The sequence below is a fragment of the Bufo bufo genome, chromosome 2 (genome assembly GCF_905171765.1).
Source record: "Bufo bufo chromosome 2, aBufBuf1.1, whole genome shotgun sequence".
Lineage (NCBI taxonomy): Eukaryota > Metazoa > Chordata > Amphibia > Anura > Bufonidae > Bufo > Bufo bufo.
In genome coordinates this window covers 116,401,391-116,427,145 of record NC_053390.1, presented here as the reverse complement: position 1 = coordinate 116,427,145, position 25,755 = coordinate 116,401,391, and the positions used below count along the sequence as shown (strand labels likewise).

Below are 25,755 nucleotides of genomic sequence, written 5' to 3'. Positions count from 1 at the left end.
AAAAGGGGGCACAGCGGGGGAACGGAGCGCCGCACAGATAAGCTAGTAAGTGATCTTACATCCATGAATTATGCCCTACACAACCCCCTACTTATTTGATAATGTCTGGACCCATGAAAGGTCCTCTTTAAGTTGTCAGATGGTATCATTTTATAATCCCTGTGGTTTACATGATTACTCACCTCACTGATATCTAACCGCTCCCATTATGATGACTTATGGTCTCCAGCCTTTCTCTGCTCTGCATCCTGTAACCTCTTGACACCCAGGAAATGCTGCCAAAGCGAGTCATTTGCCGAGACAGATCATTGATGTGGCCACTGATTGGCTAAGTAGCCATGTCGAGAGGGACCATGAAGTACAGACTGACTGGGGACCCAGGAAGTATTGGAACATACTTGCCAGCCTATAACGCACAAGGACTGGTCTTCTTCTAAGGCCTCCAGCCAAACCAGAATATTACATTGTGGAGAGACCATTCATGGTACACGATGTGCCACTGATATCTTAACGCTCATGTTCCTTGGTCATAGACAAGGGATTTGTTGGCCAAAAGATCATTCAGTGGGCAGAGTATCATACCCACACTCAACACAACTTAACCCTCATGTTATGTCAATGATGATCGGAGGGTTCAATAGCTTCCAGGAAACTCTGGCAAACGTCAAATTAATAGGGGAACAATAAGACTGACAGTTCCTTACCTTTCCAACAGTGGGCACCAGGACACTTACCGCTAGCATCCCCCCCAAAAAAGACAAATGACAGGGAGATACACACTGAAATCAACATGGACTAGGATAAACCACATGATACGATTTACATTATACAAAGTGGTCTGAGAGAATTTCTCTCTATTCATAGTCACATCCTGCGAGAAGAAGTTGTCTCTGGTAGAGCAGGAGCTGCCTCTCCTGCAATCTAGCATCAGTCGGAAACTGTAGGGTAAAAACTGTTGAAACGTTGTATAACCAATGGCGTAAGAGCAATCATAAGCCTCTGCTGCATGATATAAACTGTCCACTGCTCGTCCTATAAAGTGTCCATTATTCCTTGATACTCTGAAGAAGCTGCAAAAGGTGATTCTCGATGACTTGTTGGACTGAAAAAGTAAGGACAAGCTGGTTAGTCACTCCTCCCGGCTGTAAGACAGGGTAAAATCAGTGCATTACACAGAGAATATATGGCAGAAAAATGAGATTTTTGTGAACTCACCTGTAAAATCTCTTTCTCGCGTAGTTCATTGGGGGACACAGGACCGTGGGTATAGCTGCTTGCTGCCACTAGGAGGCGACACTACGCTAAAAAGTGATAACTCCTCCCCTGCAGGCTATACCCCCGCCAGCCTGGAGAGAGCATATCAGTTTGTGCCCAAGCAATAGGAGTAAGAGAAAAAAAAAAAAAAAAACACACACAGTAAACAACCAATAACTGACAAACGTCAGTCGGATTGAACCAGAACTAAGGACCATACTGGCCCACCAACCGCCATTATTTGTGGCAAACAGAACACTGGGTGGGAGCTGTGTCCCCCAATGAACTACGCGAGAAAGAGTTTTTACAGGTGAGTTCACAAAAATCTCGTTTTCTCGCTCGTATCATTGGGGGACACAGGACCGTGGGATGTCCTAAAGCAGTCCACGGGGAGGGAAACAAATCACACGCCCATGGAGAAAAAAAACGCCCTCGAGGATGCGTAATCCGCTGCCGCCTGCAAGACCTTGCTGCCTGGAGCAGCAACAGTCGATGTCTAGGAAAGCCCCCGGAAAACTCAGTGAACTTGCCGGAATACCAAGACGCTGCCTTCTAGAAGCAATGCCTGGAGTAGATGAACCCGAGAAGTGCCGACCGCTGGTCGGGCAGGCCATAACTCCGCTAGGAAGTAACTGTCAGGCAGACATCCCAGGAAAAAACATCCCGTTGGAAGTCATCAGCTATGACAAGGACCTCCAAGAAAACCAGGTAAAAGTCTGTACAGCGGAACGCGCTAGATATGGACCAGCAAATCTCAGAGGCCAAAATAGATGGCTGATGGAGAGCCCGCCCTTAAAAATACGAGGGAGAAAGAAGAGAAAACCATGTCTGAGATGACCTGGAAAGCGGCGACCTTCTGAAAGAAAGAAAATTCTGGGCGGAGCACTGCCTGATGCAAATGACAAATGGACGTACAAGAAGGCGCTATCAACTCGGAAAGCCGTCGGATGGAAGATCCTGTCACCTGGAATGCCGCCTTCCTAGAAATAAAAAGAAGAAGAAGTCCCAGAGGGAGGGCTTGTTTGTCTACAGATCGTTGGGACGAAGCCGGTTGCTGGCCACAACTGTGGAAGCGGAACCAAAATCCAGGTTCGCAGGATCCTCCTCTGGGTAAAAGAACACCCCTTAGGAAGTGGTAAATTGGTAGACTAATGCCCCTAGAGCCATCGGGCTTGTGGTGAGGCTTCTAGCAAGAGAAGCTGCTTGAGAAACTACTGAGAAAAAAATTCCTTAGCCAGGCATGCCCAACTGCAGGCCAAAGAACCAATACCTCGGATAAACGTAGAAGCAAAAAATAAAAAATAAAAAAAATAATATGTGAGCATCACCGGTGATGGAAAGCCCCATAAGTGACATATATTGACTATACGTAGACACTGCCCGGAAGGGCAGATGACCAAGATAAGAGAATACTCTCCGTGGAAAATTTTTTATCCCGGATTCCATAGCTATACAACCCATTGCTACCGGTCGAGTAGACCGAAGGGAAAGATGGTCAGCAATCCAGCTAGAGGAACGACAGGAAAGAAAAAGGTGTTCCGTTCCAGGAACGAAATCCCTACCAGTGGTGGCAAGGCGTGACAGACACCCGCTCAGCCTGGCGTGGGGGGACCCGTAGTCCACCCCCGGAATGAGCAGTGAAAGGAATGACCACCATCGGCTTGAGGTGACACAGAAGTAATCATATCTGAAGGAAGGTATCACTGTAGTGGTAGACGAGTGCCGCAGGGACTAAGCTACCCAGTCGAGCGCACCCAAAGTAAGGTGCTGATAGCTATGGCATTTACGCCAATGCAAAGCCCGAGTTGACGACACAAGAACAACAGTTGTCAGAGCAACGGACAATTAACAGTAATGAAGACCATTAAGAGGCCAGGGCAAAAGCCCATTGCCATCAGAGACTGGCACTTTACAGAATCTCTTGGTAATGTAATACACCGCCTGAGGAGCCCATACAAGGGAAGCCACCAGAGTAACGTAAACGCCATACTCCAGCTGAGGAGGAGGCCACACCGTAGAGGATACCGCCGTCTGACGAAGGAACTGTGCAGTAGGAACCCTAGCATGTAGTGGAGGTGCAAATACCCCTTGTACAGTAAGAGCTACAGCCTGCTCCTCCCAGCGTAAAACTGAGGGAGAGGCCTAAGGACACCCAGAAGTAGCATGGCACCATGCTATCTCAGTCAACTAGAACCATCCTGAGGCACTCCGTCTAAAAAGGGGGCAGAACAGGAGCAACTGCCGAAGCAGTGCCAGGGTAGAATCCCTATCTGAGGGGGGCTGTCCCACTGCCGCGAGTTCGATCTCCGGCCCTAATGTGAAAACTTCCCCTGCTTAGAAGAACACGCCGTAGTAGCCATTGCAGAATGCCAGCAAAACACCCTCACCTAATAAGGAAGAGTGGTGGCCCAGAATACAGAGTCAGTGCAACCTTGGGCTCGCTGGATCGTAATCACAACATTTGTATAATGGCGTGCACACCACACGTTGTAGAGGACCAATTTCTGACCGACCTGAACGGTGAAGGCCCATGGGGATGGGAATCTCTAGGGCACTTGAGTGTTGCTGAGTGACCCCCCTGAGAGAACAAAGGTCGACATATCTGCGTCCCCAACCAGTACCGGAAGAAACGGGAGGATACAATATGGGAGCAGCCCCAGTATCCATATACCACTAGATGAAGAGTACCAGGCACCAACGGTAACGACTGTTGCCGCGGCCCACCTGTGAAGGAAGCCAAGGTATCTAGTGTCGTGGCTTAGTTGAATTAAAGCATGCATAGATGCTCAGTGATTTCCTGTTAGTTGTAGAAGGGGGTAATGCCACGACTGTTAATTAGTATTCAGTGGTAGCGCAATCCTCCGCCAAGGAAGGGAGGTAGCGAGATAATCTGAACCGTATCCAACGGTAGTGTAATAACCCCTCCTATGGAGGGGGTAACACCTACTGTAAGCACTGCACTCAATGGAAGTGCAATTACTCCACCTATGAAGGGGAGAAAAATATATAGGAAGTACTGTATCCTGAGTTAGCGCAAGTACCTAACGGCAAGTACCTATGGCAGGGGGTAATGCACCCAGCAGGAATTGACCCCAATGGTAGAGAATTACACCGCTATGGAAGAGGATAATGCATATGATTAGTCCTGTACCCGGTGGGTAGAGAAATTCCTCCACCTATGTAAGGGGGTAATGCTTACGGTAAACACTGCCACCCGCGATAATGCCATAATGCCTCCTATGAGAGAGGCTAATGCATAATGCCAGTACTGTACCCAGTGGAACAGCAAATCCGTCAACTACCGAAAGGGGGGGCGCGAATGGCTGGCACTGACCAGTGCAAGTGCAGTCAGTCCACCTGTGGAAGGAGGAAATACAAAAGGTAAGTACTGTATCCAGTAGTAGTGCAAATGCCGCCTAAGTAAGGGGGTTAATGCATACAATCAGTACTGCTAGTAGTATGGATGCAATCATAGAAGAATAAACTGGATTCATATCAGAGTCCGCAGAACTGATCCCCTGTTCCCTCAGAACCAACCCCTGCCAGAAGGGAGGGTTCTGAATATCACCCTAATGAGGAAGGGTGGAGGTGCGGAGGAGACCGAGGAGGAAAGTGGCCTGCTCGTGCGCACCTCTACCTCTCAGCATCTAGCCATGGCAGTTACAGGCTGTGCCGGTGGTGATATAACAATCAAACCACCCAGGAGGTGGAATCGGCATCTCTACCTGACCGCTCACTGGATTGTGTGGGCGGTACTTAATCAACCCACGACCCAGGAGGGTGGATTGGGAACTTCCAGAGGTCCTCCGTTGGATTGCGCAGGTGGATTATCAACCAAATGACCCAGGAAGGTGGATTGGGAATCCTTCAGATGTGCTCCCCTGGCTTTGTGCAGGTGGAGTATCATCAACCAAACGGCCCTGTAGGGCGGATTGGGAATCCTTCAGATGTGCTCCCCTGGATTTCACAGGTGGTGGCATATAAACCAGACGACCCAGAAGGGTGGTCTGGGAATTCTTCATGTGTCCTTTATCAACCAAACGGCCCCGGAGGGCGGATTGGGAAACTGTGAGCAATCCTCCACTATCCGGATAGGACATGGGCCCAATCCCGTACCCCACCATCAGGGTGGACATGCGGTGATGTGGACTGAGGGGGGCAGGACTACCTGTGATGCCCCCGCTAAATGAATAAGAGGCAGGAAGGGGTTAAATTTCCTAAACTTAAGGTATTTGGCCTGCAGAAAGGGGACACCGGATAATCCAGTGCCGGCTGCAAAAATGCGACTTGCCATGAAGGGTTAACCCAGCTCAGAGGACCGGAGGCGGAGCTCAGCGGGCACCTGGGGGAGGGGGGACAGCTAGTCGGGGAGAATTTGCGCCTAAAGGACGAACCTGCCCCCTCCATAACCGGAATGAAAGTTGTGGCCTAGTAGGCCGCAAAGCCGGGACATAAAGTTTGGCGCACAGCCAACCGGGCGGTACTGCCGGCCGGCTACCACAGAGGGACTTGGATCGGTGGGCGGATGTGTCCACTCGCGTCCACCTGCTGCGGGAACCCATCCCGTGGCCGCAAAAAAACAGCACGGGCCGAGTACTGGTAGGCCCGAAGAGAAGCCGGGGCCTAAATTTTCGGGGCCCGGCCGAACGAATAGCCGGCCGGGAAGTGGAGTGTCCGGAGCGGCGCTCTCAAGCTCCCTGGTTGCATACCGGCCGAGGGAGCTCACCCCGCAGGCCGTATAACGCGAGCCTGCAGAATGCTAGAAATGCGCCCTTTAGATAGCGGACACAGACCCCGCAGGCCGGAACGAATATAAATAACTAGATAGGGGAACCCAGGCCCCCAGATATGGACAGAAGCCCAAAACCTACATTGGGGGCTGAGGTAATGTGGGGCCCTCACCAGGGAATGGCCCACTTGAAGAAAAATGTCCTCCATCTTATGATGAGGTGACCAAGGGGAAGGGGGGGCTGAGGATACTTACCCAATGCGGACTACTCACCCCATCTTCATCCTCTTCTCCCTTTCTCAGAGTACCAGCAGGGTCACCTCTTCAGCCACTGGCACCCGAAGTGGCAGGAGACTGGAATGGCGGAGGGTCTCGCCGGATTCAGGTGACCCCTTGGCTGGCGGGAAGCAGGGGAGCTGGGCTGCCCTGGTCCACTTTTGTTTCTTGGGGAGGGCGAGCGGTGAGGGATTCCGACACCGGCCTTGCTCCCGGGGTAGACAGAGGGGCAAGCGCCTCTGTTTCCCCAAACCTAAAAAGGAAAAAGATAAAATAATAAAAGTAAGCCGCCCTGCAAAAGCAGGGAGGTCTGCCTCCTACGACACTAAGCTAGAGGGGGTATAGCCTGCAGGGGAGGAGTTATCACTTTTCAGCCTAGTGTCGCCTCCTAGTGGCAGCAAGCAGCTATACCCACGGTCCTGTGTCCCCCAATGATACAAGCGAGAAATGACATTTTAGGTAATCAGACCTAAAGAAAAGGCAGAAGAAAGTGAAAATAAATGTGATTATTCTTAATCAGGGTTCTTAAGAGTTTTCTGGTCTAAGGGGCCGTTCACACTGCATATTTAACAGTGGAATTTTGGAAAAAGTCTTGGCATATCTCTTGGATACAATGTCACTGACTGATTGTGGGGGTCTGACTATTGGGATTTCCGATGATTGTTGTGCCTCTATCCTTTCTTCTTGAGCATGCGGTTAGACCCTACAATCCTAGTCGTGCGCTATCACTTCCTGACACTGAAAGACCAGAGACCTGTCAACTCTGAGAGATCTGTACTTTTTTTTAGTAAATACTTCTATTTGCCATACATTTTTGAGCATCTTTTCTTATAACTTTCTGTTGTGCTGTTCCCCTGTTATCCATCCAATAAATAGACAGATACCGTATATATGTTAAAGGGGCTCTCCAGGAGTTCAATACTGATGACCAGTAACTAATAAGTGGGGGTCTGACTTCCAACACCCCCGGCAATCAGCTGCTTGAAGAGGCCCTGGCCTCTTCCCAAGCCAGTGACATGAATGTGAAAACTCAGTCTCGTTCAAGTGAATGGGCCTGAGCTACAATACCAAGCACATCCACAACGTATGGCGTTGTGCTTGGTAAGCTGTGAGGAGGCTGCAGCGCCCTGGCCTCTTCAAACAGCTGATCGCCAGGGGTGTCGGACCCCCACCAATCAGATATGAATGACCCATCCTGAGGAAAGGACATCAATATCAAACTCACGGAAAACCCTTGAAGCACCTCTTCTTATAGGAAGCCATCCACTATGATCATCACAGGTCAGGCTACTGAAGCTTTGGAAAAGAATAGTAATTGGAAAGCTGTAGGACACATGAATGAGTGTGCAGGAAATACATGGTCATGCTGAGTCCACCAAGGGAAGGGGATATCTTAAAAATGACTGTATGACGGTGGTTACCGCCATTGGGCAATATCAGCAACTGCACATAATGAAGTGTTTACGGACATTCTGTTAGCAATCTATCTATAGGAATTCAAGCATAAATCATCTATTATATAGTAAGGACATGCCCTCAAATGATATTCCCAGCATGGCTTTCTATTGACTTAGTGAAGTTACAGCGTTTTCGCAATATTGACAGGTTAACCAGATACTGACAGTAGGAGCATGATGCCGAGCCTGCTGTTTATGTAGTAGGACATACAATCACTTCTGTGTACACAAGCTGAATAGACTTGGATCTAGACCCAGAGGGTTGTTTGCTGTAATACATAACTTACCGCTCCTGTGTCCCAGAGCTACAGACAGGTCCATGGAGTTATATCCAGAGTCTGTCTCAATGGTCGGATCTGCCCCATTCTCTGCCAGGAAGAATAAATGATCGTTAAAAGGATGTTCGTGTTATATAAAGTTATCCCCTGTCCACAGGTTAGAGGACAACTATTAGATTGGTGGGGTTCTACTGCTGGGACCCCCACCGATCACGACAACAGGGGCCCTATACCCTGTGGATCTTCCCCCCAAATGAACCGAGCGGCCTTGGGGCATGCGTGCAGTCACTCCATTCATTTCTATGGGCGTTTCTGAGATACCCGAGTACAGCGGCAGGACCCCTAACAACCTAATAGCTATCCCCTATTCACAGGATAGGGGATAACTTTATAGAACCAGAATACAATAATACTCTCTAAAAGTTTCCAAAAATCTTTCCACATTTTATCACATAAATGACCTATATTTAATTTGTTCTGTTGTGTAGGGGTTTTATACTGATGACAGGTGATCAATATCTGATCAGTGGGGGTCGGACAACCCTGCTGATCAGCTGTTTGTAGCGCTGCTTCCTCTTCATTACACTGCCCGTCGTCTCGGAAGTGCAGTGTAATACAAGTACAAGCTCCATTCACTACACTGCTGCTGCAAGGGAGATGATGTGCAGTGTAATGCTGATTTGCAGGGGTGTCGGACCCCAACCGATGAGATATTGATTACCTATAGGTCATCAATATAAACTGCCTGCACAACCCCTTTAGGCTTGTACTACGTAATGACTTTGGTCAAGTCGTAAGGCCACAGATCGCAGTTTAGTGAATGTGATTGCTTTGTGACCCACAAATTACCACAACTTGTCTTCCTGATGACTTGCAAGTCACGGTAATTTAACGGTCACTGCGCAACCACCTTCAATTTATTATGTTGCGATGGTAATATAAGTAATATTGCTACTTTTGAGGAGGTAAAAGTTCCCAAGTAGCTCTAGCCTTATAGGACTATATATACTCTAATCTACTTGACTATTTAATTAGTGCTGTTAACCCTTTCAATGCCAGGACAATTCTCACACTTCTGACAAACAAAACCTGAATGATAAAATATGTCATATTATGCCCCAAATTTTCTGAATGTATACATCTGACACATTGTATAAATGCCAACTATCAATTTACAATCATGAGAGCCTTTAGGAAATTTTGCATTCAACTAAAACATTTGGTAAAATATCTGTCACATTTTTACCGGTCTGCGCATGCGCAGGCCGGAAGGACGGATCCGGCATTCAGGCAAGTCTTCAGTTTTTTTCGCTGGAGATAAAACCGTAGCATGCTACGGTTTTCTCTTTTGCCTGATCAGTCAAAACGACTGAACTGAAGACATCCTGATGCATCCTGAACGGATTGCTCTCCATTCAGAATGCATGGGGATATGCCTGATCAGTTCTTTTCCGGTATAGAGCTCCTGTGACGGAACTCTATGCCCGGAAATGAAAAACGCAAGAGTGAAAGTACCCTTACACAGCCAAGACAGCACAGGAGTGGCTAAAGGACAAGTCTGTGAATGTCCTTGAGTGGCCCAGCCAGAGCCCTGACTTGAACCCATTCGAACCGATGGTCCCCATCCAACCTGACAGAGCTTTAGAGGATCTGTAGAGAAGAATGGCAGAAAATCCCCAAATCCAGGTGTGCAAACCTTGTGGCATCATACCCAAGAAGACTGGAGGCTGTCATCTCTGCCAAAGGAGCTTCAACTAAGTGCTGATAAAGAAGTCTGAATACTTAAGTCAATGCAAAATTGTAGCTTTCCCTTTCAATAAATTAGCAAATATATCTAACACCCTGTTTTCACTTTCTCATTATGGGGTACTGAGTGCAGAATGCTGGGGAAAAAACTTGACTTTTTTTCTATTTTAGCACAAGGCTACAACATAACAAAAATGCGAAAAAAGTGAAAGGGTGTGAAGACTTTCTGAATGCACTGTATGTAACTGCTCCCCTAAATGTGACAACTGCAGAGCACATATTGTCCTTGATCTGTAAAGGAAGTGATAACTCCAGGGCGGAGGGAGGGAGGCTCACCGTCAGTTCTCCTGGACGGCAAAGGAGCGAGACTAGGAAAAGTCCAGGCCAGGCGTGATGACATCTACACTGCCGGGCCCCGTCAATGTGCAGGGGGAGCGGCGGCAGCAGGGAGAACAGAGCCTCTAGGAGTAAAGGTAATGCCCCCGATGCTCATTTGTAAATAGTATAAGATCAGCTTTCTCAGAAATAAAGCCACAGATGGGGACGGCACCAAGACTGCCAACTTCTGCGCACGTGACAGGTCAGCCTGTTTCACTGCAATGATCCTAAAATCATGTGGTTTTCACACTAGTCACTAGGCCTAAAATATGTCAGGCAATATTTGTGTGCGTTTTTGTGCCATTTTCATCGGCATTCTATTCTGCGTCCAGAGGTTACTGAAGTGACTACATAACAGGGATGGACTGGGACAATAAAGTGGCCCTGGACTTCAGCCAGACCGGCCCACTTTATTTTTCCCAAACACACTCAAAAAAAAACATAAGTAAAAACATTCCACTGTAAGTATAAACAGGTTTTTTATTTTTACTCTTAATTTAGAAAAAAAAAATGCATGCCAACATTACAGATGCCTTTAGAATGACATGTGTAAGTTACACTCAGTGCACATAGTTTGGTGCTTTTTTCGACCACCAATGCTGGATTACAGGGAGGTCGTAACCATGATGACGAGCCATGTATAATGTGCTGGGAGACATTTTGTCTCTATGGCACTATCTGCCCTAATAGTGATACAGTGCCCACATAGAGCACGATAGTGCCCTCCTATTCACAGAAAAATAGCGCATTTGTACCCATATAGTACCTACCTAGGTGCATAGAAAGTGCCATACTTTGGCTCTATGTCGGCACTGTATGACTGTGGCCAAAGTACTGTAGGTTTTCACTTTAGGTAGGTACTGTATGGCACCATAAGCAAGAAATACACCATTTATCTGTGCATAACATGGCGCTATCTGAGCACTGTATGACCGTGGGAAGACCTGGGCATACTATGCTCAGATAAGTTGTGTATTTAGTGTCTACAGTGCCCACAAAGTGCCATATCATACCTACCTAGAGCTAAAACGTGGGCAGAAAGTGCCATACTTTGCCTATAATTATACTCTGTCTACACAAGTATGGCGCTTTCCGAGTATGGGTTCTATATGGCACTATGTGGGCACGACAGGCACTAAATGCGCCATTTATCTGTGGATAGTATGGCACTATCTGCCCACAATCATACAGTGCCCACATAGAACCAAATATCGCCGTACCCACACTATTATATGGCAGTGCCCAGAGCGCCATATGTTGACTATGTGGGCAGATAGTGCCCTACTATGCCCAGATAAATAGTGCCCTTAGTGACTGCAGTGCCACGCTGTACCCACCTAGAGCCAATCTGTGCACAGAAAGTGCCATACTTTGTCCACAGTGACAAAGTGCCCTTTCTGTGCACAGTCTGGCTCCAGGTAGGTATTCTACTACACGTGGGGGCACAGCGCTCATCTCTTTAGTAAAGAGTCTTTACTACCTTACATTCAGCTCCCGCCTCCAGCCTCCAGTAACAAGTGCGGGCGGCAGCGCTCACTCACTGACATCACGCGCCTGCGCCGCCTAGTGGGAGGAGCAGGCGTGTGATGTCAGTGAGTGAGCGCCGCCCCCACACTGCCTGCTGTTACTGGAGCTTTACCCCCCTGATGGCGGCCCTGGCCAGCCCATAATTCGATCGGCCCACCGGGATTCTCCCGGTACTCCCGATGGCCAGTCCATCGCTGCTACATAAACAGCGTTTTGGTTTTTGGCATGTTTTTTGTGTCAGTGTTTTTTTTTTTTTTTTTTAATGCAGCATGGTCCCATTATTGTGTTTTTCCAAAAGGCTCCTCTATTGTAGGACTTCAAAAATGGCAGAAAAAAAATGCATTTAAAAATGTTACAAAATGAACATCACTTGAACATCGTGGTGCTTTTTTTTTGCACAAGTGTTTTTACTTAAAAATAGTGCATCCTATAACCTATCATGCACCTGTTCATAGATCATACCCACCTAGAAGAATTTTCACGCACTTTACATGATTGCCATGGACAGCATATAACAAGGGCGTCCCTCCGTTCTGTAGAGAAGAATGTATAATGTTATAGGCTCCTCAATACAGTGCAGATGAGGTGTGCGCATCTTTTTGTTACTTTATGCATTTTTTTTATTATCATTTTCATGTTTGATCGTACCCAGTCATACTCGTTGACATCCACTCCACACTCCACCAGCATTTTCACAATGTCCGTGTATCCTTTACTACAGGCCAGTGACAGAGCGCTTTCCCGACCTTTACCCAGGACTTGAGGATCCGCACCCTACATAAAGGACAGATAGGTTTTTCAGTTCTGCCTTTTATGTGCAAATTATTTGAAGGCTCTTTTCATCTCTTACATTCTGAAGTAGAAATTCCACAATGGCGATCTGCCCATGAGCCGCGGCCCACATAAGTGGTGTGAAACCTTCTTCATCTGTGAGGTTGATCACGTTTTCTGACAAGAGGATCAAGAAATCTTTTTTAGCAAATTTGTCCACAAGCACAATATCCGGAATAGAAGACCGCCCAGCCCACCTCACATAACCCCAGCTCTGACCACCCCAAAACCTTCACTATAAATACGGCAATCCTTTTTACAAGCTTCTATGGTCAGTCCCCCGCCTCTGACTATAGGGTTGCCTAAATGACTGGTCAGGAACGAGGGTCGCACATTACCTTGCTCAAGGCGACTTGCTAGATAGACCATCTCCCCTTGAGCAGCCAGCTGGTGAACCGACAGCGCTGTGGAAGGGGCAAAGACTCAGTTTAGACTGCAAGCAAAGTAGTCCTTCTCACGGTTATGGAAGGATGGCTCTAAGCTTTTCTGGTTTCACATGCAGTAAATTAAGTTTAATCTGCAAAATCCTAGCATACTTTCAGTTTCACACCCTTGCCAATTTTAAGATCTCTGCTCCCTGTCCCTGAGTGACAATACTTGCATCCAGAGGATGAAAACCCATACATCACTACTCTTACCCACATGAGAGGTGGCTACAACTGGACCCGGTCTGGACAATCCTCTGTGTGCAACCTGCGGCTCTCCAGCTGTTGTAAAACTACAACTCCCATCATGCCCTGCTGGAGGTTGATAGCTGTAGGCAGACGGGGCATGCTGGGAGTTGTAGTTTTGCAACAGCTGGAGAGACTCAGGTTGCTTCGGGGCCCGAACTCAAAAGGAGGAGGACTGAAAGATTTTAGTGTCAGGGCCCCCTAGACAGTATCATACAATGACATTATATAGAGTGGAGCAGCTGCCGGGCCTGTTCTGAGAGAGTGATCTTAGCTAGCGGCAGGAGGAGGGGATTGCTGTGGGGCCCAGTCAGTTCTAGTTACACCACTGCCTCTGAGCGATACATGGATCAGCAGCTGCACAAATCTTTAGTGTTTGTTTTTTTTGGTTACTACAATGTATAAGCGTAGGTAACATTTACTAAAGTGAAAGCAAGCAATGTCTTGTTCACATCTGCAGTTATCTTTCCGTTTTGATTTGTCAGAAGATCTGAAAAAAAAAATGTGCCCATCTTTATTTCCCATTTGTCTGAATGGGCGCTTTAAAGCATCCGTTACGCTCAGTTCGTGTCCGCGCCGTCATGTATCTGGAGGAAGAAAAAGACCCGTCTGCAGGATAACAGATACATGCTGGGATGGAGTTATATGTGGGGGTTTTTCACGTCAATAGACAACGGACAGAATCAAATTGTATTCCACTTGTATCTGTCATTCCATTCATTTAATGGATCAATTAAAAATTTTTTTGTCTTTTACATTTTTATGTTTTTCTGAAAGATCTGTAGAATGGAAAGCTCATGTGAACGAGCCCTAAATGGTACCGTTTACGATTTGGTAAAGATAATATTTCACACTACTACTTCTATTTAAGCCTCATTCACACGTCCGTGTTTAAATCCGTGGAAAGTTGGTCAGTGACGCATCCGTGAAGATGTCCATGATGGATCTGTGTTGGGTCCATGTGTCCGTTTTTCGCTGACCGTGTGTCATCCATGTTTCACTGCACAGCTGAAAAAATATTTTTCAAAGCGTCTCTTCCTAATGATCCGTGAAACACAAATGGCATCCGTGTTACATCTGTGGTTTTCACGGATCCATAGAGCATGCTTCCCTGCTAAAAACACTGACCCACGGACCGTGGTAAAACTCTGATGTGTGAATACACACATTAAAATGAATGGGGACGTGTGCTGTCCGTGGAGAACACCGACGTGTAAATGAGGCTTTAGGCGTAAAGGAAGGGAGAATGATAAATGTCCCAAGTAAAGGACGCACAGGGGGTACTTGCCATAGTGTTTCTTCAAACTTCAGAGATACTAGGGAAGGAGGGCTTATAATGGTTTTAAAACAGCATCTGTCAACAGGATCAACCTTATTAAACTAGGCATAAGGCATGGTAGGGTTGATGCTGCTGAATAAAATGATCTCTCAATTATGTGTAAATTGAACATGACGGGTTTTAGTACACCTCAGCAAAAATAAGAGTTTAGGCCAGGAGAGAATATTATTTCTCAGTTTGTTAATGGTGGCAAAATTGCTAGAAAATGGATATCTTATAAAACAAAATTGCTAGAAAATGGATATCTTATAAAACAAATTCAATATAAAAGGACTTAGGAGACAAGAGAGTGTAACATTTCAGAAGCAATGGGACTCATGGACAGATAAAACTCTTTGAGGAAAGGGAATTGCTTCACGTTTCGTTTACGTTTTTTAATATGTTTATTTTAATCAATAGTCTCATATATATATATATATATATATATATATATATATTTTTTTTTTTTGTGTGGAAGAGGGTGAAAACAAATAAAAAAAACAATTAAATGTATCAATTAATACATTGCCAACTGGGTTACTGTTCCCCTTGTTATAGGATGTCGGAAGATGGCAGCCCCGATTGGGCACTGCTAGATGGTAACACAGTAAGTCCTATTCAGCGTGGAGTATAATGATGAAAATGTATTCTCCTTCGCAACGCTTGCAGTTTTTTTAAACACAATTACACACATTTCCCTTATGAAGTATAACTTCAATTCCAAAAAATGTTGGGACGCTGTGTAAAATGTAAATAATGAGCTTTGAATTTTTTCATGAAACATTGGAATGTCTCAGTTTTTACATCTGATATGTGTTCTATGATTTCCTGTGAATAATATATAGGTCTATGAGATTTGCAGACCATTGCATCCAGGTTTTATATACATTTTACAGTTTACACAGCCTCCCAACTTTTTTGGAATTGGGGTTGTATATTGCAAAAGTTACTAGTAACATGCGTGTCCCCGCACATTTTATATATTTTTTTAAAGTTCATACAACAGTCACACTTTAAGGCCCATTTACATAAGTTGGTGACATTGAGGGGGTGGGGGCGCGACTAAGGCCGGGCGCCTGGAGTATAGCAACCAATGACGCTGTGCACTCTGGGTGTCAGGAGGAGGGCACAAGGGGGAGCAGATACTATGACACAAGGGGGAGCAGAGATGATGACACAAGGAGGCAGACACGATGGCACAAGGGGGAGTGGAGCTGATGGCACTGGGTGGGGGACAGCTTAAGGCACTGGGGGAACGGAGCTGATGCACGGGGAGGGGGGGGGGCTGATGGCAGGGGGTCTGATGAATTTTTATAAAGGAAAACAGTCTATTAATTCATTTTTTCTATTAGAGTACTCGATTAATTGTAAAAATAATCGGTAGAATACTTGATTGCAAAAATAATTGTTAGCTGCAGCCCTAATTGCTTCCTACATCTTCCAACACCTTTCATTATATCATTAATAATACTAAAGAAATAGATGAATTATCTTCACTTATAATATGACATCCATCTATGTCCTAAAAAAGAAGGTTTATAACATAGGGATAGCCTAGCAGATAATATCACAAGGTGGATAAGCAGGTACTTACAGTTAACCAGCAGGGGTGTAGTTGACACCTCGTTGCCTCTGTGCTTGTTTGTCAGTGTGGTGGACTGCTTGATTGGTGAAAAATGTTTGGTTGTCGAGGGGGTGTAGACATGTCTGACTTGTATCCCGGGGGACGGGGAGGTGTGTATGTTGCATTCAGCTGGAAAATAAAAAAAGCATCATTAAGAAAAACTGTATGACGGCTAGTGATAACACTATCTGATGATCTAGTGTCTGCCGATCCAGTACAACAACATAGCATACCATAAGGACATCTCATGTTTGCTAACTGTTTTACAGTGAATTCTGAGATACGGGAATAAAATAGGCTTGACAAGGCTTAGGTGCATAAAAAGCTGACCAAACTATGAGTACTTTAAGGATAGATATAAAGAAAGATGGACAGACAAAAGATAACAGATAGAATAAAGTAAGTAACAGTTACCTAGGCTGTGAACAAATAAGCAATCACCCTACATGGAATCTGTCCGACACCCATGCGCTAAAAAAGAGAGAGGGCAGTAGCAAGACTAGGGTTGTTTCGGGTATCGAAATTTCGATACCCAATCGATACTTTGTACCGGTTTCGATGCGATACCGGGATTTCCATTTTTTCGATACTGGGCTGTGCTGCTGCGCAGTCTAGTATCACAGAACTTGGTTCCCTCAGCAGCACAGGGGAGAAGAAAGCAGTCTCTCCCTCACCCCTGTGCCGCCGCTGTCAATGAGGAGAGATGGGAGGAGGAGGGGCGGGCACACTGAGCCACCAATGAAAGTTAACTTTTAATACAAATACAGGAGGCGGCAGAATCACATAGCCGACACCCTGCCTCTATAACAGGGCGCTGCGATCAGCCGCTGTTAACCCCTCAGGTGCCGCACCTGAGGGGTTCACTGCCACTGATCGCAGCTCCCTGTCAATAGTTAATAAAAAGTAATTGTTAATAAATAAACAGTAAAAAAAAAAAAAACACACCAAAATATTAAGTATAAGGGTACTTTCACACTTGCGGCAGGACGGATCCGACATGCTGTTCACCATGTCAGATCCGTCCTGCGGCTATTTCGCCGTGCCTCCGGACCGCCGCTCCGTCCCCATTGACTATAATGGGGACGGGGGCGGAGCTCCGGCGCAGCACAGCGAAAGCCGCCGGACTAAAAAACCTGACATGCAGTAATTTTAGTCCGACGGCCTTTCGCCGTGCACCGCCATGCTGCGCCGGAGCTCCGCCCCCATTATAGTCAATGGGGACGGAGCGGCGGTCCGGAGGCACGGCGAAATAGCCACAGGACTGATCCGACATGGTGAACAGCATGTCGGATCCGTCCTGCCGCAAGTGTGAAAGTACCCTAAATCACCCCCTTTCCCAATTTTACATATAATATATATATATATATATATATATATATATAAATATAAACAATAAATACACATCACATATCGCCACGTCTGAAAAGTCCAAACTATTAAAATATAAAAAATAAAATCTCCTATGCGGTGAACAGAAAAAAAAAAAACTGCGCGATTCGGCATTTTTTAGTCACCTTGTCCCCCCCAAAAAATAGGATCGGACTTTTCGATTATGAGCCGGACGTTCCATAAAATGCGGAATGCACGCGGCTTTTTTTGGTGTTTTTTTTTTTTTTTGCGTGGTATCGAGTATCGCAATACCTTTTTATGGTATCGAAACCAAATCAAAATTTTGGTATCTAAACAACCCTAAGCAAGACACACCTTAGGGCACACGACCGTAGCTCCGCCGTGCCCGTATTGCGGACCGCAAACATATCTGGGCACTGGCCGTGTGTTCACCGCATCATGGATGCGGACTCATTCACTTTTTGCGCAGTGTGGACGGCTCACGCACCAATGTACGGAACGGCCACACAAACGGGAAAGAACCACCAAATAAACCTTGCCTTACAGTAGCAGATAGGGCAGAGAGAAGGGAGAGCCAAATGACTGCAAAAGCAGACTACACACAAGGTTTGTATGTAGTCTGTCATCATAGAGACATATCGGTTTACATAGGAGCTGTAGACAAAAAAGGTTCACGCTTGCTTTTCTTACTTTGACTGCTTTAGAGCCTAAAACAATGGTTACGAATATGTCCATGGCTTAAGAGAAAGTATCACGTATCAAGTGTGCCACGAGACACGCGGTTACTAACCTTTAAATAGGACGGACGCTACTTCCAGGTCGGAGTTTACTTGATCTTGGATGTTTTTACTGTCTTCTTCATTCAATGACTTGACAAAGCGAGAGCAGACATTCATGTCAAACCTATTTGGCAAAATGAATTTCATTCCCATGGCTACGTTCTGGGCCGTTCCTTCTTCTGGGTTGGACTCCATCACATGTTCCACTTTGATATCAGGCATGCCGGACAGACAGAAGCTCACACATTCTTCGCCCGACAGCTCGGCCGACCCCTCCAGATTGTTCAGGGCAGACATGGTTCACCAGCGACTCATTGACAGCCTCCGTAGTTAATTCGGCATGGTAGGATTGCACTGACCCGGATCTATCATTAGTTAGAAAATAAAAGGAAAACCAACTAAGCTGCGGCTGCACGGACATTCGGCTCAACATCGCACACCGCGGTGATGTCACTAGCTCTTATGTATATTTACTGTGGCGGTAAACGCCATCTAGTGCTTTCTGTGTACTGTCACTGCTTTAATGGCATCCCTGACAAAATTCCAAAAAACCTGCCCCCATGATCCCCACTTTATCGCTCAGCGCACAATGCAGAGGGGGTGGAAGGATCTGCGTGCATTGCTCCCATCAGGTAAAACTGTCACTGGGTTTAGGGCCACTAAACCACCTGCATGTCGCTAGGGAGTATTAAAGGGGTTCTCCAGGCTTTTAAAATTGATGACCTGTCCTCAGGATAGGTCATCAATATCAGATCAGCTGGGACCCCGCCATTCAGCTGTATTAGGAGACTGCGGGCGCAATGTCTCCCGTCTCTCTTCCTGCTGCTGCTATGTCGCACGCAGTCTCCTAACACAGATATTGATGACCTATACTGAGTATCAATATTAAAAGCCTGGAGAACCCCTATAGACAGGACCCCTACGGATACATCCACGCAGGACATCATGTGTGCCGGCAAAAGCTGCAACAAATCCCTATAAGCTGCACGCTGATTTTATTGTGGATTCCATCCTGTCCGTTCATTCTGCAAATGGAGAGTGGCCACATGTGATACAGAACCAGTGATGGAAATATGTGCAGTGTGAACACGCCCTACTGCAGCTGGGGTTAGGGGCGCGGTCAGCATTAATTAGAAGAGTCCGGAACTTATCAGCCTCCAGCGCAAGTGCAGAGAAGTGAGGAGTACAGTCCTGTCCACTGCCGACTCTTCTCCAGTAATTTATAGGTTCTTTTAAAGGGGTTCTCCAAGACCAGGACCCCCTTTTCATATGGCCAGACAGGGTGCACAGGTTTAAAAAAAAAAAACTAACAAAAAAAATACCTCCTTTCTCCCTTTTGGCACCAAGTAACAGAAGCGGAGGACAAGGAGGATCGGCGCTGGAACTGTAGACCCAGTGACAGGTAAGGGTACTTTCACACTTGCGTTAGAGGATTCCGGCAGGCAGTTCCGTTGCCGGAACTGCCTGCCGGATCCGGAAATCCGTATGCAAACAGATAGCATTTGTTTCCGGATCCGTCTGACAAATCCGTCTTTTTTTTTTGCATTTTTAAAGGTCTGCTCATGCGCAGACCGGGAAACCGGATCCATTTTTCCGGAACACTTAGTACCGGATCCAGCATTAATACATTTCAATGGATCTGACATGTGTTCCACAATTTGGGCCAGAGAAAATACCGCAGACTGAACTGAAGACATCCTGATGCATACTGAATGGAATGCTTTCCATTCAGAATGCATTAGGATAAAACTGAAGCGGTTTTTTTTCCGGTACTGAGCCCCTGTGACGGATCTCAATACCGGAAAACTTTAACGCTAGTGTGAAAGTCATTTTTTTAACCCGTAGGATACCAGCGCTGTACATGTATTGCGGGCTGATCGGACGGAAGTAGGAGCTGAGCCCACCCGATTAGCTGCAGGGGTCAAGCAGTCACTGATAGCCGGACCCCTGCTGTATGTGCCGGCATCGGTGAAAACATTGATGCCGACTCACTAAACCTTGCTCTGCCGCGGTCAGCGCTGACCGCGGCACGTGCGGGATCCTGCCGGGGGCAGGCTGGCCATTGGGTCCCTGCACTGCTGTAACGGGGACCCAATGGCATGGAAGGCAGCTCGATGCCTTCCGTGACAGCCTGTGAGATCCAGCCCCCTGGATCTCACAGGCAAACAGGCTGTAAGTGTATTACACTGGTAATACACTTACAGCCAATGCATTACAATACAGAAGTATTGTGACGCATTGTAAAGGGGATCAGAACGCATTGCACTCGCGTGGAAAAACACTGAAAAACTGAACGCAAGCGCAGACAAAACTGACTGAACTTGCTTGCAAAATAGTGTGAGTTTCACTGAACGCATCCGGAGCCAATCCGTCATGCTCGTGTGAAAGAGGCCTAATGCCAAGCGATCAAAAAGTCATACGCACCCCAAAATCGTACCAATCAAACGGTCATCTCATCCAGCAAAAAATGAGCCCCTACATAAGACACTCACCCAAAAAATAAAAACTATGGCTCTCAGAATACAGAGACACTAAAATGTGATTTTTTTTTTTTTTGTTTAAAAAAATGCTGCTATTGTGTAAAACTTTTAATAAAAAGTATACATATTCGGCTACTTTCACACCTGCATTAGGTGCGGATCCGTCTGGTATCTGCACAGACGGATCCGCACCTATAATGCAAATGCTTGTATCCGTTCAGAACGGATCCGTTTGCATTACCATGAACAAAAAAAATGCAAACGGATCCGTCCTGACCTACATTGAAAGTCAATAGGGGACGGATCCGTTTTCAATTGCACCATATTGTGTCAGTGAAAACAGATCCGTCCCCATTGACTTACATTGTGTGCCAAGACGGATACGTTTGGCTCCGCATCGTCAGGCGGACATCAAAGCGCTGCAAGCAGCGTTTTGGTGTCCGCCTCCAGAGTGGAATGGAGGCTGAACGGAGGCAAACTGATGCATTCTGAACGGATCCGCATCCATTCAGAATGCATTGGGGCTAAACTGGTCCGTTTTGGGACGCTAGTGAGAGCCCTAAAACGGATCTCACAAGCGGACCCAGAAACGCCAGTGTGAAAGTAGCCTTAGGTATCGCCACATCCGTAAGAACCTGCTCTATAAAAATATCACATCAACTAACCCCTCAGGTGAACACCGTAAAAGAAAATAAAAAAGCGTGTCAAAAAAGCCATTTTTTGTCACCTTACATCACAAAAAGTGTAATACCAAGTGATCAAAAAGTCATATGCACCCCAAAATAGTACCAATCAAATCGTCATCTCATACCGAAAAAAAATGAGCCCCTACATAAGACAGTCACCCGAAAAAAAATAAAAAAAAATATGGCTTTCAAAATATGGAGACACTAAAAATAAAATCATGTTTTTCAAAAATGCTTTATTATGTAAAACTGAAACAACCAACCAAAAAAAGTCATATTTGTCATATTTGGTATTGTCACGTCCGTAACAACCTGCTCTATAAAAATACCACATGATCTAACCTGTCAGATGAATACTGTAAATAACAAAAAATAAAAACTGTGCCAAAACAGCTATTTCTTGTTATCGTGCCTCACAAAAAGTGTAATATTGAGCAACCAAAAATCATATGTACCCTAAACTAGTACCAACAATACTGCCACCCTATCCTGTAGTTTCCAAAATGGGGTAATTTTTTGGGAGTTTCTACTCTAGTGGTGCATCAGGGGGTCTTCAAATGTGACATGGAAACTTAAAATAATTATCCCAGTGAAATCTGCCTTCCAGAAACCATATGGTGTTCCTTTCCTTCTGCGCCCTGCCGTGTGCCCGTACAGCAGTTTACGACCACATATGGGGTGTTTATGTAAGGCTACTTTCACACCTGCGTTAGGTGCGGATCCATCATTTTTATTTTATTTTTTTCATAATAATGCAAACGTTTTAAATTACACTGAAAGTCAATGGGAGGCGGATCCGTTTTCAATGGCACCATATTGTGTCAGTGAAAACGTATCCGTCCCCATTGACTTACATTGTGTGTCAGGACGGATCAGTTTGTTTGAATCACCTACTGACTAACTTTTTATTTTTAATACATAAAACTTATACTTTGATTATTTCTATTTAAAAGTTAACACTCTAAATTGATATTTAAAAATCCTCAGGATGAGCGGTGAGAGCTGGTGTATAAATGATGTATACCTCTACTCAGTATACACCACTGGATAGGATAGCTCCTGATAACGTTCTCAGGGCTTGCCCAGATTCCTAAACCTTTACAGCAACTTTATGTTTAGTTGCATGTGTGTCTCTGCTATGGAGACTCTCTACGCTCATCTGACTCTAAAATGTAAAGTGCTCCTGCTTCCCTACATGTTTCGCCGAACCTTCGGCGTCCTCAGGGGATATGCAGGTTTGCAATGGAGGGGGCGGTCCCTAGATTTTAAGAGTTCGGTTTATGGGGGTCGGGTGGATGCGGCCAATCCGGGCTATACTTTCAATGAATGGCGTGACTACGCCAATCGTATTTACTTCAGTTATCATTTACCCACGTCACCTGGTGACGTATTCTCAGACACTCCCATTTACATGCGTCACTTCCACTTCCGCCCGTGACGTGAACGGGCCTCCGATTGGTGAAGAATCCAGTCTCTATGTGGTTCCGATGCAGGGGTGTCTACGTCATTAGTCCTTTGCTGGTGACGTCCATCCTCTCATCAGGCGCTTGGGGATGACGTCTATTTACAATCGTCGTCCTGTGTTGCACCTACGCATGCGCCGGTACTTAGGATGCTTACAAATATATGTTTTCCGATATTATTCATCTATTATGTCTTATATTTGGACTAACATATATACTTAGAAGAGTTCTTCTGATCTACCTCTTGTGTCGCTCCACATTCTTTATTCTCTTAGAGCCAGGGGTGGAATAATATAGACCAGAGGAGAGAGTAAAAGGAACAATACAAAAAAAAAAAAAAAAAAAAAAAAAACAAGAAGAACAATAAAGGGGGGGGGGGGGGGGGGAGGGGAGCCCTCAATTGATTATCAGATGTTCTGTTCAGTCCAGGAAATATCTTCTATTCCATAATATGCTATACATTCTGTTAATCAACATTGGTATAAATCGAGTATTTCTTCTTATTAGGGTAAAATATTCACTCTCTATTTTTCTATACCACATACCCCTCTTATACAATATTCAATTCTTTTCCCATGTATACTCTGAAACTAATGACGTAGACACCCCTGCACCGAAACCACATAGAGACTGGATTCTTCACCAATCGGAGGCCCGTTCACGTCACGGGCGGAAGTGGAAGTGACGCATGTAAATGGGAGTGTCTGAGAATACGTCACCAGGTGACGTGGGTAAATGATAACTGAAGTAAATACGATTGGCGTATAGTCACGCCATTCATTGAAAGTATAGCCCGGATTGGCCGCATCCACCCGACCCCCATAAACCGAACTCTTAAAATCTAGGGACCGCCCCCTCCATTGCAAACCTGCATATCCCCTGAGGACGCCGAAGGTTCGGCGAAACATGTAGGGAAGCAGGAGCACTTTACATTTTAGAGTCAGATGAGCGTAGAGAGTCTCCATAGCAGAGACACACATGCAACTAAACATAAAGTTGCTGTAAAGGTTTAGGAATCTGGGCAAGCCCTGAGAACGTTATCAGGAGCTATCCTATCCAGTGGTGTATACTGAGTAGAGGTATACATCATTTATACACCAGCTCTCACCGCTCATCCTGAGGATTTTTAAATATCAATTTAGAGTGTTAACTTTTAAATAGAAATAATAAAAGTATAAGTTTTATGTATTAAAAATAAAAAGTTAGTCAGTAGGTGATTCAAGCCACGCTTTGGTCGCATGACCCTTGAAAAATTCTGCTATATATCTAAATAGCGTGGCCACCTGCTGTAGGACCCATTAGTCTGTTGCACAGGGGACGGATCAGTTTGGCTCTGCATCGTCAGGCGGACATCAAAACTATGCAAGCAGCGTTTTGGTGTCCGCCTCCAGTGCGGAATGGAGGCTGAACGGAGGCAAACGGATGCATTCTGAGCGGATCCTTATCCATTCAGAATGCATTGGGGCTGAACTGATCCGTTTTGGAGCGCTTGTGAGAGCCCTGAACAGATCTCACAAGCGGACCCAGAAACACAAGTGTGAAAGTAGCCTAAACTACAGAATCAGGGCAATAAATATAGAGTTTTGTTTGTGGGGGAAAAAATTGATTAAAATGGAAAATCTGCCAAAAAGTGCAATTCTGAAATTTCATCTCCATTTTCCATTAATTCTTGTGGAACACCTAAAGGGTTAACAAAGTTTGTAAAATCTGTTTTGAATACCTTGAGGGGTGTAGTTTCTAAAATGGGGTCATTTTTGGGTAGTTTCTATTATGTAAGCTTCACAAAGTGACTTCAGACCTGAACTGGTCCTTAAAAAGTGGGTTTTGGAAATTTTCTGAAACATTTCAAGATTTGCTTCTAAACTTCTAACGTCCCCCAAAAAATAAAATAACATTCACAAAATGATCCAAACATGAAGAAGACATAAGGGGAATGTAAAGTAATTAATATTTTTGGAGGTATTACTATGTATTATAGAAGTAGAGAAATTTAAATTTGCTAATTTTTCCAAAGTTTTTGTAAATTTGGTATTTTTTTAATAAATAAAAATTAACTATTTTAACTCAATTTTACCAGTGTGATGAAGTACAATATGTGACGAGAAAACAATCTCAGAACGGCCTGGATAAGTCAAAGCGTTTTAAAGAAGACCTTTCACCATAATAAAACCTCTAAACTGACTATACAGACGTGTAGAGCGGCGCCCAGGGATCTCCCTGCACTTACTGTTATACTTGGGCGCCGCTCCGTTCTCCGGTTATAGCCTCCGGTATCTTCATAGTTAGGCTCCACCCAGGGGAACCTGCCGGCGTCTCATTCTCCCAGGCTGTAGAGCTGGCCAATCGCAGCGCTCAGCTCATAGCCTGAGAAAAAAGGCTATGAGCTGAGGGGGATCCCTGGGCGCCGCTCTCCACGTCTGTATACTTAGTTTAGAGGTTTTATTCTGGTGAAAGGTCCTCTTTAAAGTTATCAGCACTTAAAGTGACACTTGTCAGATTTGCAAAAAATGGCCTGGGCAGGAAGGTGAAAAATGGCTGGGTCCTGAAAGGGTTAAAGGTAACTGAAAGGTGTGAATGAAGCCTTACAGACCTATCGCAGGATGCAGAGCAGGCTCACCCGGAGGACACTACAACCCCCGACCACAGGTCAGACCACTGCCAGAGCCGCAGACAAGTGCTCATATTCCCATCACTTACCGTAGATAACTGCTATTGTTATATTATTGTCCCTCGTCACTTCCTGTCTGACGTCATCAAGAAGCGCCGGGCGGCTTCACGTCCTGCTCCCCGTATTCCCCTACCCTTGGGGTCGCTGTACGATTACTGGTTCTGCCATCGGTCTCCCCGCTTCTGACGAATGGGCCAATTCGAACTATTCCTGTTCACAACATCTACCGGTCAATCCAGC

General features: G+C 45.7%; 1 protein-coding gene across 1 annotated transcript; it reads right to left on the bottom strand.

Annotated features, from left to right (window-relative positions):
- On the bottom strand, window positions 1–25,734 carry ANKRA2 (ankyrin repeat family A member 2). The gene is made up of 9 exons (XM_040421459.1): window positions 25,545–25,734; window positions 18,230–18,583; window positions 16,060–16,218; window positions 12,815–12,880; window positions 12,496–12,593; window positions 12,294–12,419; window positions 12,112–12,178; window positions 8,004–8,084; window positions 1–1,102 (listed from the first exon to the last, which is right to left on the bottom strand). The coding sequence occupies exons 2-9, from the start codon at window positions 18,513–18,515 to the stop codon at window positions 1,047–1,049; spliced, it is 939 nt and encodes a 312-aa protein (XP_040277393.1). The 5' UTR covers window positions 18,516–18,583; window positions 25,545–25,734; the 3' UTR covers window positions 1–1,046.
- Between the last annotated feature and the right edge of the window lie 21 nt (window positions 25,735–25,755).

Coding starts and splice junctions, on each gene's coding strand:
- ANKRA2 (XM_040421459.1), bottom strand. CDS start 18,515: ATGTCTGCCCTGAACAATCTGGAGGGGTCGGCCGAGCTGTCGGGCGAA. Junction 16,219..18,229: donor AGCGTCCGTCCTATTTAAAG/GTTAGTAACCGC, acceptor TTTATTTTCCAG/CTGAATGCAACATACACACC. Junction 12,881..16,059: donor TACACCCCTGCTGGTTAACT/GTAAGTACCTGC, acceptor CCCCTTCCACAG/CGCTGTCGGTTCACCAGCTG.